The sequence below is a fragment of the Poecilia reticulata genome, chromosome 2 (assembly GCF_904066995.2).
Source record: "Poecilia reticulata chromosome 2, P_reticulata-male-v2, whole genome shotgun sequence".
NCBI lineage: Eukaryota > Metazoa > Chordata > Actinopteri > Cyprinodontiformes > Poeciliidae > Poecilia > Poecilia reticulata.
In genome coordinates this window covers 38697204-38711032 of record NC_088831.1, presented here as the reverse complement: position 1 = coordinate 38711032, position 13829 = coordinate 38697204, and the positions used below count along the sequence as shown (strand labels likewise).

Sequence of the window (13829 nt, the reverse complement as noted above, 5' to 3'; positions counted from 1 at the left end):
AAATGATGTATTTCATTTGTCCTCTGAAGTTGAAATTTCTTGGAAGTGAAATGTCTATAAAGTTAAAAATTTGGCTTGGAGACTTTGAGGTTAATCACAATCCCCGAACTCAAGATCCAACATGGCTGTCATGCATTTAAAACGCACAGAACTCTGAGAATTGCAGTGCTAATGTCATGCCTTGCTAACTGGAGTTAGCCATGAACAAAATAAATGACAACTTCTGCTGGCTTTTGGACGTATATCTGAAATATATTTTGATTGAGAGGAATTTCTTTCCCCAAGATTTGAATTCCGACTTCCGAGGCAATTGCATTGCATCATTAGTACATATGAGGAGAAGCTGACTTGCATTAGCTGTTCCATCCATTTGATTTGTCTGCTGGATCAAAATGCTGGAGGCAGAGAATATCTGATACATTAACCTCCGCTTCTTGCTCTCTCTTCTTTCCCTTTTCACCAACCTCTCCCGCTTTGTCTGTTTGCCTGTTGTATTGTCCTGCTGTTTGTGGATCTCTCTTTTCCCTCTCCGAAATCCTCTTCCCTCCCATCCAGAAGTCCCAAAACTGACCGACCTCACCTTCGAAGGAGTGTCTGACACGACCATCAGTCTCCGTTGGTCGCCGCTCGACACCACTGTTGTTACAGGGTACAAGATCACAGTCGTTGCAGCTGGTGAGAGCATTCCCATTTTTGAAGACATGGTCACATCGACCACTGGCCAGTACACGGTGTATGGACTGGAACCTGGAATCGACTACGACATTAGCGTTACCACAGTAACGGAGCACGGCGAGAGTGAACCCACCACGTTCACTCAACAAACCTGTAAGATTTCCTACTTATGTATTGATTTCTCAGATGTTTCTGCCTATTTGACAGATTTTCTCTCTCAATTCAGTGTTTGTTCCATTAACTATCCTATTTACCAGCTTTAGTCTAAATTATGCAAGACCCGTTTTGCAATATTAAACACCTGAGTTTTCATTTAAAAGCTTAGTGAACATATAATATCTCTATCTTCAGAAAATAATGGACTGCACTGTATTTAAACACGGACAATATTTTTAAAAAGTAATAGATGTTCAGATTGAAATATTGTTTTCTAGGCAGCTTTAATTTTCTGGAACTTCAAACGAAAAAACCTTTTCAGTTGCTGACGAAATTGCTTTACATGCTGTGTTGTCAGTCTAATAAACTTTTGTGTCTCTGTGTACGTGTGGACCATCTGGCTTCAATTAAAACGTTTTTATTACCTCTTGGTCTTTAAATTTAAACAGGCTGTTAAATGTCAGACTCACACATAAACCCTGTTGGACATTTAAATAATGACAATGTCATAGTTTCACTATTGCATTTGCACTTTCTTTTTGTTATTGTCTTTTTTTGTTGTCACTTTACCTTCTGACCCATGGTAACAACAGATTCTGTGTTCACTTTGTTTTTTGTTTTTTTTTGCTATACTCTGAATTAAGCTGAACTTTCTCTCTAATAGCTGTACCTGCCCCCACTAATTTGAACTTTGGTGAAGTCGGACCAGACAGTCTTGAGGTCACATGGGCTTCTCCTCAAGTTCCAAACACCTCCGACATTAACAGTTTCATCATTAGGTATGAGGATAAACAAAACGTTGAGCATTTTTGTCTCAGGCCTGTTCATTTGTTTTTGTACCCTCACCACTGTACTGTTCTTTATTTAGATACCACCCCATTGATAATGAAGATGAAATTACAGAAACCAGTGTTGGAGGCGATACAAATAGAGTGGTGCTAAGAAGTAAGTTGCTTTGAGCGCAGATGATGCAAGAACATGCAAATGCAGAAGAGGATGCATTTTTTTAATTTTGATCTTTATGCTATTCTTAGATTTGCTGCCGAACACAGAGTATCTGGTGAGAGTGGTGTGTGTTTACGAGCAGAGAGAGAGCTCACCTGCTGTCGGTATCAAGAAAACAGGTGACTTGAGATTCTAAAAAATAAACTCAGTGTCCTTTGTATCCTGTTTTATGCGTAAGCATAATGGACATGTTTTCTCTTATTATCTCTCTCCGTCCTTTGTTGTATTCAGCTCTGGATTCACCAGTCGGCCTGCGTTTCTCTGAAATCATGACAAACTCCTTCACCATCCACTGGCAACCTCCCCAAAGCAGAATCACTGGATACCGAGTTCGCTATCAGATGGTTAGTGGTGGAAGACTCAAGGATGAGAGGTTGCCACCTTCAAGAAACTACTTTACGATGACTGGTCTCTCTCCGGACACTGACTACTTGGTCAGCATCTATGCTGTGAGCGGACTACAAGAGAGCCTCCCGCTCAGTGGGACACAGAAAACAAGTATGGATCCAGGATGTATTTTATTACATTTTAAGTGGTCACATTGCCACAAAGATGTTAATAGTGGTATTTTACTGTTTGTCCAGTTTCTGATGCTCCAACTGACCTGGAAGTGCTTGACTCCACCCCGACAAGTATCATCATTCGTTGGGCCGCACCACCAGTCACAGTGCGCTACTACAGGATTACTCACGGAGAGTCAGGTATCCATCAATTGATAAAAAAAAAAATTGCATATTTTAACAAATTTTGTAGCAAAGATTCTGATTTGGGTCGCACACTTCGAATAAAGTTACAAAAACTAGGAGTTCAGACCTAACTTGGAGTAGGGCTCTAAAGAGTTTATCTTTTCTCATGAACTGATGGAAGCAGGCCAGTATTTAGGCAGCAAATATGTAACTTACTTATTTTGCCGTACAAATTTTGTTAGATTTATTAGTGAGAGAAGTCTATAAAAATAAAAGCACTTACTGGTGTTAAACATTTCTACTTTTTTTAAAGTAACCCTATCAGCTTTTATTATAAGTCACAGCAGTTAAAAATGTTTTAAACAAATGAGAGAACAGACCTAAAAAGTAATTTAATCAGGAAAAGTGAACGTCTCTGAATAGTCTTTCTTTTTGGGTCGGAAGATAAAATTGCATATTTAAAAAAAAAATGTCTGACACTTCCGCTGGTTTCCTCAGGTGGTCACCCTAAGGAGTTTACTGTGCCTGGCACCAAGTCAACTGCTACAATCAGCAATTTAAGGCCTGGTACTGATTACACTATCACAGTCTATGCTGTGACAGGCAGAGGAGACAGTCCTGCTTCCAGCATTCCCATCTACGTTACACACAGGACTGGTACGCGCACACACCAGACACACTAACAGGAGTGGCAATTAAGCTTTTTGTGGTCGAGGCCCTGTCTGTCTTTCTTCAACTCTTTCTTTTCCTTTATTAGGCGTGGACTCTCCCTCTGAAATGGAAGTGACAAATGTGAACGACAACAGCATCACAGTGAGATGGAGTCCGGCTCAGGGTCCGATCAAGGGTTACAGGGTGACTGGGGCCCCTAGAAACGGACAAGGGGTGTCATTCACTGAAGTGGTGGCTCCAGGTATAGTGTTTGAACTCACTTTTTCACTGCCTAACAAATGTATTTACAACAATATTCTGTGTTCGCCTATTGCTTAAAATCATAACAAAATACACCAACCTGAGAAAATACGGAAAACGTCCAGAAATACCTTTGTATGGCATGTGCTATTTTAGCATGAGTTGAGATTTAATTGCTACATTTTGGCTTTCTTCTTCAGATCAAACCGAGTTCACTTTCTCAGGCCTGATGCCGACTGCAGAATACATTTTTAGCGTTAATGCCCTCGGTCAAAATGGCGAGAGCTCTCCTTTGGTGGTGAATGCTGTGACAAGTAAGTCTATTGCTCTAGAGAGAAGTGAGAACTGTTACTTACCCTGCACAAACAGAGAAGAATAAAACCCCAAATCTGACCTTTTCAGATGTGGACCGTCCCAAGGACCTTACCTTCTCAGACGTTGACTCCACTTCCTTGCGCATCACCTGGGATAGTCCAGAGGGATTTGTCACATCTTACCGTGTCTTGTACTCAAGTTCGGAGGAAGGAGAGAGAGAGTTGTATCCATCTCCAAGAGGAGATGCTGAGTCGGCCATTATCCGTGGACTGCAGCCGGGAACCGAATATACAGTGAAGGTCATTGCCATGCATGATGGTACAACCAGTACTCCTCTGATCGGTACACAAGCTACAGGTAGGGAATTTTTACAACTACTTTATTCGGCATTGCAGTTCTTGTTTTACCTTTTTCTTGTAAAACTTGTGGCACATGAAACGGAGATCATTATTTCTTTCTGACTCTTTTCCTTTTTAATTCCTTCTAGCTATCTCTCCTCCCACCGACCTCCAGTTCTCTGATGTTGGCCCAACGTCTTTTACCATGCGCTGGACTGCGCCCGGTCAGGGAAATCTGATTACCGGTCTTCCGGGCCTCACTGGATATCGTGTTGTAGTAAACCCGAAGAAGAAGAGTGGACCCACCAAAGAGATCAACCTGGCCCCAGACACCACTCAGGCCCACATCCCTGGACTCATGGTGAGTGTGACTGAAATCCACTGGAAGTCACTTGAAATGTATCCAGGGTCTGCCATGGATACAATGCTTAACTATAGTGAGCTAGCAGATAAAAATGTTCAGTCACTTTGTTTGTGTGGCACCAAAGCACAACAAATATCATCTCAAGGTACTTTAGAAAATAAATGTTTCTAAAGTGAAGTGTTTCATCTTTTTCAACTTGCATGCACAATAACTAATGAAATGGAGATCTGCGCACTTAGTTGTTATTGTGACAAAACGGGTTCATAAGCAAAACTGTCTCAGTCTCTACTGCAATTTATCTTGTTCATTTATCTCTTATTAGATCGCAACAACCTATGAAGTCTATGTTTATGCCTTGAAGAACTCTCTCACCAGCAGACCAGTTCAAGGAGAGGTCACCACTCTGGAAAGTTAGTTTCTAGTTTTGACATTTTGAAAGACTGACAGTTTTTGGTGTAACATTATATAAAGTAATGCTTTATTCTTTTACTCGCTCTCGTCAAGATATCAGCCCGCCCCGACGTGTGCGTATATCCGAAGTTAAAGATTCCTCCATCACCCTCACTTGGAGGACAAAGGTCGACACCATCTCTGGGTTCTTGATCGAAGCCACGCCCACCACCACTTCTTCAAGCAACGTTCCCATTCAGATGACTATCGGGCCTGGCTCACGCACATACGTGCTCACAGGTAAACAAGTTTCTCAAATCACACGAATGAAAAAAGCTTCTAGTTTTGGTTTTAGACTTGCATAGATACACTAACTTGTTTATGTCCACTTGTAGGACTGGAGCCTGGCACCACCTACAAGGTCAATCTCTATACACTGAAGGGCAATGGACGAAGCATACCTTTCACACTTACTGCCACCACAGGTAATCAATCGCCCGTTTTCAGAAACAGATGTATTACACTAAGGAAATATTCAGAAGTTGATTTTTTTTTTTTCACAGTGAAATTTTATTGTTGCTGTAAAAAGTCAGTCATTTTTAAATAAATTAAAGAGGAAATAAAGAGGAACTCTCTCCAACTATCAGTTTTGTTAATTTGTTTTGGTAGAGTTGTTGAGAAAAGTGGAAATTTGAATGCAGAGATGGAAGCATGGTAGAAATCTCCAGTTTGCTTCTATGCTTACGTAAGAGGTTGTCAGGTTTGTTGTCTAGCGTTAGCTGCCCTAAAAACATTATTTATTGATGTACAGCTTTAAAAATAACTCCACGTGACTTTACATGGTAAATAAAGACAAAAACATGCAGCTTAAAGTTTAAAAATGGTGGTTTTCAAATCATTGTTTACAGGAACATTTAGGATTACGTCAAAAGCCTTACAATTATTCTACTTTTATTCTTACCACTCTGTCAGCAGTCTCTTTTCAACAGTGCACCATGAAAGCAAAGTTAAGATAGGGGTTGAAGTTTGAATTATGCAGTTGAGGATGTCTGCAATGCAAACAGTTTGTCCTCCGCAACATTTCCAGGACTGAACTAACCAGCATTTCAGTCCTTTCATCTTCAGTCTTACTGATCTGTCTGCTGTCTATTTTGGATTAGTATTCTTAGTGTGTGAATTCTGTATTTGTGAAACTTTGTAAAAATAAAACATAAGCTATGTTATTACATCTTCAGTTAGCTTTTTTTTTTTTTTTTGACTTTCTACTAATCCTGACTTCTCAATCTAAATTATTTTGTTTGTGACCTTGAAAGATCATGGTTTTATAGCATAGAAACCTTAGGTGTAGCTTATGTTGTTGCAGTAGCAGGAAGATGACATTGATAAGTGATTAAATGTCAGCTGTTTATCTAGAAATGCTGTTCAAGTTGATGAGAGAACAAGTTTTTCCGAGTAATATTTTGTTTGTTTGATTTATAGCTCAACCAACAGTCATTCCTCCCACCAACATTCGCTTTACCACACTGAATCCTACCAGCATCTCCTTCATGTGGGAGCCATCACCCAGTCCGAGGATCACCGGCTATTATGTCACTTATGAGGAGGCTGGGGGTTTGCCTCGCGAGCTGACTCCTAGACCTCACGCAGACAGGCGCTTCGCCACCATCGACGGTGAGTGGGCTAATGAAAAAGGCTAAATACAAATTCTATAAATATTTCACTAAATTTGGCAAATGCTGAAATAAAACTTTTAATTATGTGCTTTGATTTGTTCTTAGGTCTTAAACCAGGAACGGAGTATGTCATTAAGATTGTGGCACTGCAGAACTCTTTGAGAAGCACACCGCTTGTGGGCAAGGCCAGAACCCGTAAGTGCAACATAGCTCAATATTTATATATATATATATATATATATATATATATATATATATATATACCTGAAGCACTCGAAACTGCCAAACAAAGGCTCCAAGCCTTGGCCAGCCGCCTAAAGAGATACACGAGAGAGAATGAAGCCAGGAGGATTAACCGGCTCTTCGCCACCCAACCAGCTAAAGTGTACTCTCAATGGCAGGGTAATAACAATAGAGCAGACCCACCCAGGCTGGAGACTGAACAATACTGGAAAGGCATATGGGAAAGGGAGGCGTCCCACAACAGCAATGCACAGTGGCTAACCTCTCTACGAGAGGACCACAGCAACCTCCCTGAACAAGCCCCGGTAACCATCACTGTGGCAGATGTCCAAGACAGAGTCTCGGGTATGAAAAACTGGACAGCACCAGGACCTGACATGATCCATGCCTACTGGCTTAAGAAACTCACTGCCCTCCATGAGCGACTGGCAGCTCAACTGAACCAGCTGCTACAAAATGGGACTCACCCTGAATGGTTAACTGAAGGGCGCACAATCCTGATACAGAAGGAACCCTCGAAGGGTTCAGTCCCATCCAACTATCGGCCAATAACCTGTCTCTCTACAACATGGAAGCTCATGTCAGGCATCATAGCGGCTAAGATAAGCGGGCACATGGATACATACATGAGCAAGGCACAGAAGGGCATAGGCATAAATAGCAGAGGAGCCAAACACCAACTCCTTGTAGACCACACAGTTGCCCGAGACTGCAAAACCCGACACACCAACCTGTGTACCGCTTGGATTGATTACAAGAAAGCCTATGACTCAATGCCACACACTTGGATCATTGAATGCTTAGAGATGTACAACATCAATAGGACTCTAAGAGCCTTCATTGCAAACTCGATGGGCTGTGGAAAACCACCCTTGAAGCCAACTGCAAACCACTTGCACAAGTGTCCATCAAATGTGGCATATACCAAGGAGATGCTCTGTCCCCACTGCTGTTCTGCATAGGCCTGAACCCTCTCAGCCAAATCATCAACAAGACTGGCTACGGATACCGACTCAAGAATGGGGCTACAATCAGTCACCTCCTCTACATGGATGACATCAAGCTGTACGCCAAGAGCGAGCGAGACATCGACTCACTGATCCACACCACCAGGATCTACAGCACTGACATTGGGATGTCATTCGGACTAGAGAAGTGTGGTCGGATGGTTACAAAGAGAGGAAAGGTCGCCCACACAGAAGGGGTCTCACTCCCAGAAGGAACAATAGCAGACATAGAGCACAGCTACAAGTACCTGGGAATACCACAAGCAAATGGCAACCTCGATGAGGTCACAAGGAAAAGAGCCACAGCCAAATACCTTCAACGAATAAGGCAAGTCCTGAGAAGCCAGCTCAATGGCAAGAACAAGATCCGTGCAATAAACAGCTATGCCTTACCAGTAATCAGATACCCTGCCGGAATAATTAGCTGGCCAATGGAAGAGATGAAGGCCACGGATGTTAAGACTAGGAAGCTACTAACCATGCATGGAGGGTTCCACCCCAAATCCAGCACCCTGAGACTGTACACGAGCCGTAAGGAAGGAGGCAGAGGACTAGTGAGTGTGAGAGCCACTGTCCAGGATGAAACATCCAAGATCCATAAATACATCAAGGACAAAGCCTCAACAGACGATGTGCTCAGCGAATGTCTCAGGCAATGGGGAACAGAAGACACGGTGCTGGAAGTACCATCATGGGAGGACAAGCCCCTACATGGGATGTACCACCGACAAATAACTGAAGTGGCTGATGTCAGGAAAACCTACCAATGGCTGGAGAAAGCTGGACTCAAGGACAGCACAGAGGCTCTCATCCTGGCCGCCCAGGAACAGGCCCTAAACACCAGAGCAATAGAGGCTCAGATCTACCACACCAGACAAGACCCAAGGTGTAGGTTGTGCAAGGAGGCCCCTGAGACAGTCCAGCACATAATAGCAGGGTGCAAGATGCTGGCAGGGAAAGCGTACATGGAACGACATAACCAAGTGGCGGGCATAGTGTACAGGAACATCTGTGCAGAATATGGACTGGAAGCCCCAAGATCAAAGTGGGAACACCCCCAAAAGTGGTGGAGAATGACCGAGCTAAGATCCTGTGGGACTTCCAGATCCAGACAGACAAGATGGTAATGGCGAACCAACCGGACATTGTGGTGGTGGATAAAGAACAGAGGAAAGCCGTTGTGGTGGATGTAGCAATACCAAGTGATTACAACATCAGGAAAAAGGAGCATGAGAAATTGGAGAAATACCAGGGCCTCAGGGAGGAACTGGAAAAGACCTGGAAGGTGAAGACCACAGTGGTGCCTGTGGTCATCGGGGCCCTCGGGGCAGTCACCCCCAAACTGGAGCAGTGGCTCAAACAGATCCCAGGAACAACATCAGACATCTCAGTCCAGAAATGTGCAGTTCTAGGCACAGCCAAGATACTGCGCAGAACCCTCAAGCTCCCAGGCCTCTGGTAGAGGACCCGAGCTCAGAGGATGAAACAGACCACCCGCGGAGGGTGAGAAGGGAATTTTTTTTTTTTTATATATATATATATATATATATATATATATATATATATATATATATATATATTTTTTTTTTTTTTATTTTTTATTTTTTTTTTTTTAACAGCTTTTTTAAATTTTGCAAGATCGTAGCTTTTCTGTTGTGCATGTAACATAATTGTTATTAGTAAACATAGTTTGAAAATTATAAATAAAACATTATAATAAACATAACTTAATGGTGTCTTGACTTATATTTGTAGTTTAACCTGGTGTGTTTTTTATCTAGTCAGTGTTGCCCTCTAGTGGTTTAGAATAGCTGTTAAATAACTACACTAAGTTAATCTTTCTGGACATTTCTGCCATGTAATCACACAAACAAGTTGTGTTTAAACAAATAAAATGGAATATTTTTTCCAGCTAACATTTCGTAAACTATTCAAAATGTATTTAAGCAACTAGTCGGTTTTAAATTGTATTTTCAAAAGGCAGTGAAATTCCAGATTGTCACAACTAAATGACAACACAATAAACTGGTGACTTTAGCAAGAAAAAAAAAGAAAACTATACTAGAATCATATGGATTGCTATGCTTTTTTCTTTTTTTAATGAAAAAGACAGATTATATGTTACATGTTTGTATTTTTTAAAGACTTTGTTGCTCTATTTTAACTGGCGCAGTTTAGGCCAGAATTATTTTTTGGTGTTGTTCAGATAAAGTTGGTTAAAGTATTTCCTTCTTACATTTATGTGTCTCTTTGTAAAATCAGAGCCAGCTGCAGACTATTCCACTGTTCATCAGATGTTGGTACCTGAACTGCCTCAACTTCCCCATCGGCCCAGCACTGACATCCTGGATGTTCCAGAGACCTTGAACGAAAAGATGTGAGGCATAAACAAAAACCTGATGAAAATGATTTGATCATATATCTGGGATTGTTTTAAAACACATTTTAGCACACTTTTTGTTCTCATTTGCATGCATTTCTCTTTTTTTCAGTTTTGACTCTAACCATGTCCATCTGGCTGGCACAAGTGGTCAGAACCAACCGGGCCAGCAGGGGCAGCACATTTATACAGAGTATCAGAACTTGGGCCCAAATGTTGGACTTCCTAGTCCCTACGGTGGACCCAAGGAAGGCCAGAGACCCACACTCAGAGAGCCCCTGATTTATATTCCTGTAGCTGGTCCTGATGGAAACAGAGTACCCCTGGTCAAGGTGTGTAATATTTGTATTACGTTCCTAATCTGATCGCATAACATATGCGATCAGATTAGGAACGTCTTAGTCAACCAAGACTAAGAATTTCAAATTTTTCTTTAAAATTTTTTACTTATTTTCAGGTGCGCACATTCATTGTTGCATTCTTCAGGCACAGTTCCTTTTAACAAAGCTTACAGTTCTAAGCAACCTTTAATGCAATGAGGTTTGGGCCCCTTCATAGCTGTAGAGATTCACTGATCAGATTATAGTGTCCATTTTACAAGTTTGGATTTTCAAAACACTTTGACCTGCTGTTTTAGAAAATTCTAATGTTGTTTTACTATTTTAAATTACCAAGTTTACATAAGTTTACATTTTAATAGCTTTTAGCATTTTCTAACATGCAAAATATTTAAGGTCAAATATGTAAAAGTATAAGATTTGCTCATGGTGATGACTATTATTGTCATGTGCAATCGTATTTTCTTTTAATATTTAGAATGTGGCCAGAACTGTTTGTCTTCTGTTTATTAATGAGTTAACTTTGCCTTCATGTCCTATTTTGGAACCCGTAGGTGAGCGACACCCCACTGCCTGGTCTCGCTTTCGGCTTCCCTGACAACGAAACAGAGCTGCCCCAAGAAGCAAAGACAATCACAACCATTTCCTGGCAACCTGTCCCTGAAACCACTGAGTACAAGGTGTCCTGCAGCCCAATTACAGACCTGGAGGAAGGAGGCATTCAGGTTTTCATGGACTTTTTTTTTTTTAATATATATTAATATACATGAAATCTAAAGTAGTGGTCACAGCTAAGCCTCCTTGTTTGATACTCAGATGCGCCTGCCAGGCACCTCCAACAGCGCCACCCTGATCGGACTGACGTCTGGAGCATCCTATAATGTTGTCGTAGAGGCTGTGAAGGATGGAGACAAACAGACCGTTCTGGAGGAAGTTGTCACTGTTGGCAATGCAGGTAGAGAATTTTTTTTCTAAATTCGATGTTAACATTCCATCTAAATTTTTAACAAGACTGCATGAATTCACTTCTTTTTTTTTATTCCTCTTGAAGTTCCAGATGACATTCCTGTTACCACCAATGGAGACGTGTGCTACGACACGTTCACGCACACGTACCACCAGGTGGGCTCTGAGTGGGAGCGCATGTCCGAGACGGGCTTCAAGCTGTGGTGCCGGTGCCTGGGGCTTGGCAGCGGTCACTTTAGGTGTGATTCATCCAGTGAGTGGCTTACTAACCCATCTCTGCAGTGCTTTGCAAACACTCAATAACTCACTGCGGCATTTTTACACAAAAGGAATTTATTAAAGTAGTATTGCTCAGCGAACTGAGATTAAATGCTGGCAATAAACATGAAATACTATCCTCAGTATAAATTCCTTAGCTGTGAATTAAATGCCATAGAAGGTGACAGAGGAATGCTCTATGTGCTGCAGATATTCATGCGTGGGCACCTTGGTTTGTGTTTTGAAGCCCGAAGGCTGCCCATGCCAAACTCTCTGCTCTGTCTAAGCATCAGAACTCAGTTACTTGTATTGTCCATAAAACAGCTAACATGACAATACCAGGAACTGGGATTGTCTGCTGATTTACGGGTCAGAATCACTGGATTTGATACTTCACTCTGAGAATAACAAAAAAGTTTATTCTAAACATAATTAGACAACTTCACTGAGAGTTTTATGTTTGTTTAATATAAATAAATTCACTCTTTAAAGAGAGTCTTCTCACATGTATTGAACTAATTGTCTTTTTTTTTCATGACAACTTTATCTACCTCTTCTCTCTGACTCTATCCTCTCCTTCTCTCTTTTCTAAATATCTCTGCCTTTGTTTGGCCCTGCTCCCTTTCACAGAGTGGTGCCATGACAACGGCAATAATTACCGCATTGGAGAAAAGTGGGATCGTCGTGCTGAGAACGGTCATATGATGAGCTGCACCTGTCTGGGCAACGGGAAAGGAGAGTTCAAATGCGAACCACGTAAGTACTCAGATTTTTTAACTCTGTAAATCTCAAATTATTATATACTCCCGCTTTATTATCGTGTAAATTGTTTTTCGTTGATCTTTATTACTCTGCTTTATTTTCCAGATGAATCCACTTGCTATGATGATGGAAAAATGCACCAAGTTGGGAACCAGTGGCAGAAGGAATACATGGGTGCCATCTGTACTTGTACCTGCTATGGAGGACAACAGGTGAGATGAGGCTGCAATGCCTTAGTCCTGGTGGTAATGCAAAAGTTTTGAGCCTTGTTATTATTTTTTGTGTGACAAAAAAACAGTTTGGGTCAAAGATCTGTGATCCAGGAAAGGGGGAAATCATTAAAGCATTTTTAAAGTGTCTGGCTCTTCCATTTTTTTGCATCATGGCTGCTTTTTAGACTTCCCTCCTCCCATGTTATACATGTAATGTCTGTGTAAAGTTCGCAAAAAAATAAAGTAGAGGTGCTATGAATGATTCAGTATTTCTTGTAAGAAAACAAAATTGTAAAAAAAAAGGTTAGAAAATTAAATTTTTAGAAAGAATCGATCAGTCATTATTTCTGCAAGGAGGAGAGTTGACGTTACGTGGCACAGAGTTTTTTAAAAAAGGCTCAAAAAGGTCAAATGTTCAAAAGAATGGAGAAGCTTATTGGTTTCCTGTAATCTGCTGAGGGGTCATATGGCAGAATACATATGAAGTCGATATGCTTCATAAAGTACACATTTTCAACCAAATTCTTAATGCATTTGTGCTTCCTCAAACATTGTTTTTTAAAAGCCATACTGTTACTTGAAATGCCTAACTAATAGTGTTCTTCCCTCTGTAACAGCACAGTGTCCACACCAAACAAGAGTATTGTTGTTGGAAACCTCTTAGCAATCACAGTGTACATTTTGATTGGAAAATTGAATTTCTACATTTTTCACAGCACTCTTTAATCTTGTCTATGTGCATAATCTATGTGCATAGTTTAGCATTGTCTAAAAAAAACTCTTAAAAGAAACTGTATGAACTTTTGTTTGATTGTTTGTGTCTGCTGGACTTTGTTTGGTCTGGGTGCACTAAAAGGCACCAGATGGTCATAACATTTATATATTTAATGGTCAGAAAGCTTTTATTTTTGCGTTGACTGTATTATTTAACTCCTCGTAAAGGGCTGGCGATGTGAGAACTGCAGAAGGCCTGGAGGACAAACCAATGTGGAGGCTGAGGTCTTGCAGCCTGGTGGCTTAGATGCCTTCCAGCGCTACAGGGAAAATGCTCTACGTAAACTGGTCAGTGGATGTTTTTGCTCTTACAAAGGATATTGAGTTGATCTATGAAACTCTGTTTTGTTGTACTGAACTGAGCATCAGGAACTT

General features: G+C 41.1%; 1 protein-coding gene across 1 annotated transcript in view; it reads left to right on the top strand.

Moving 5' to 3' along the window:
* Positions 1-13829, top strand: part of fn1a (fibronectin 1a) — a 35181-nt gene that overhangs the window by 19946 nt on the left and 1406 nt on the right. Inside the window, exons 25-48 of the mRNA XM_008402690.3 lie at positions 556-828; positions 1496-1610; positions 1700-1776; positions 1866-1955; positions 2068-2334; positions 2421-2537; positions 3021-3179; positions 3280-3435; positions 3635-3748; positions 3837-4106; positions 4237-4448; positions 4774-4861; positions 4956-5141; positions 5237-5326; positions 6321-6512; positions 6620-6709; positions 10027-10141; positions 10257-10476; positions 11037-11207; positions 11299-11437; positions 11534-11701; positions 12337-12462; positions 12574-12680; positions 13623-13742. Coding sequence (XP_008400912.2) covers positions 556-828; positions 1496-1610; positions 1700-1776; positions 1866-1955; positions 2068-2334; positions 2421-2537; positions 3021-3179; positions 3280-3435; positions 3635-3748; positions 3837-4106; positions 4237-4448; positions 4774-4861; positions 4956-5141; positions 5237-5326; positions 6321-6512; positions 6620-6709; positions 10027-10141; positions 10257-10476; positions 11037-11207; positions 11299-11437; positions 11534-11701; positions 12337-12462; positions 12574-12680; positions 13623-13742 — 3662 coding nt within the window. The remainder of the gene's footprint in view (positions 1-555; positions 829-1495; positions 1611-1699; positions 1777-1865; positions 1956-2067; positions 2335-2420; positions 2538-3020; positions 3180-3279; positions 3436-3634; positions 3749-3836; positions 4107-4236; positions 4449-4773; positions 4862-4955; positions 5142-5236; positions 5327-6320; positions 6513-6619; positions 6710-10026; positions 10142-10256; positions 10477-11036; positions 11208-11298; positions 11438-11533; positions 11702-12336; positions 12463-12573; positions 12681-13622; positions 13743-13829) is intronic.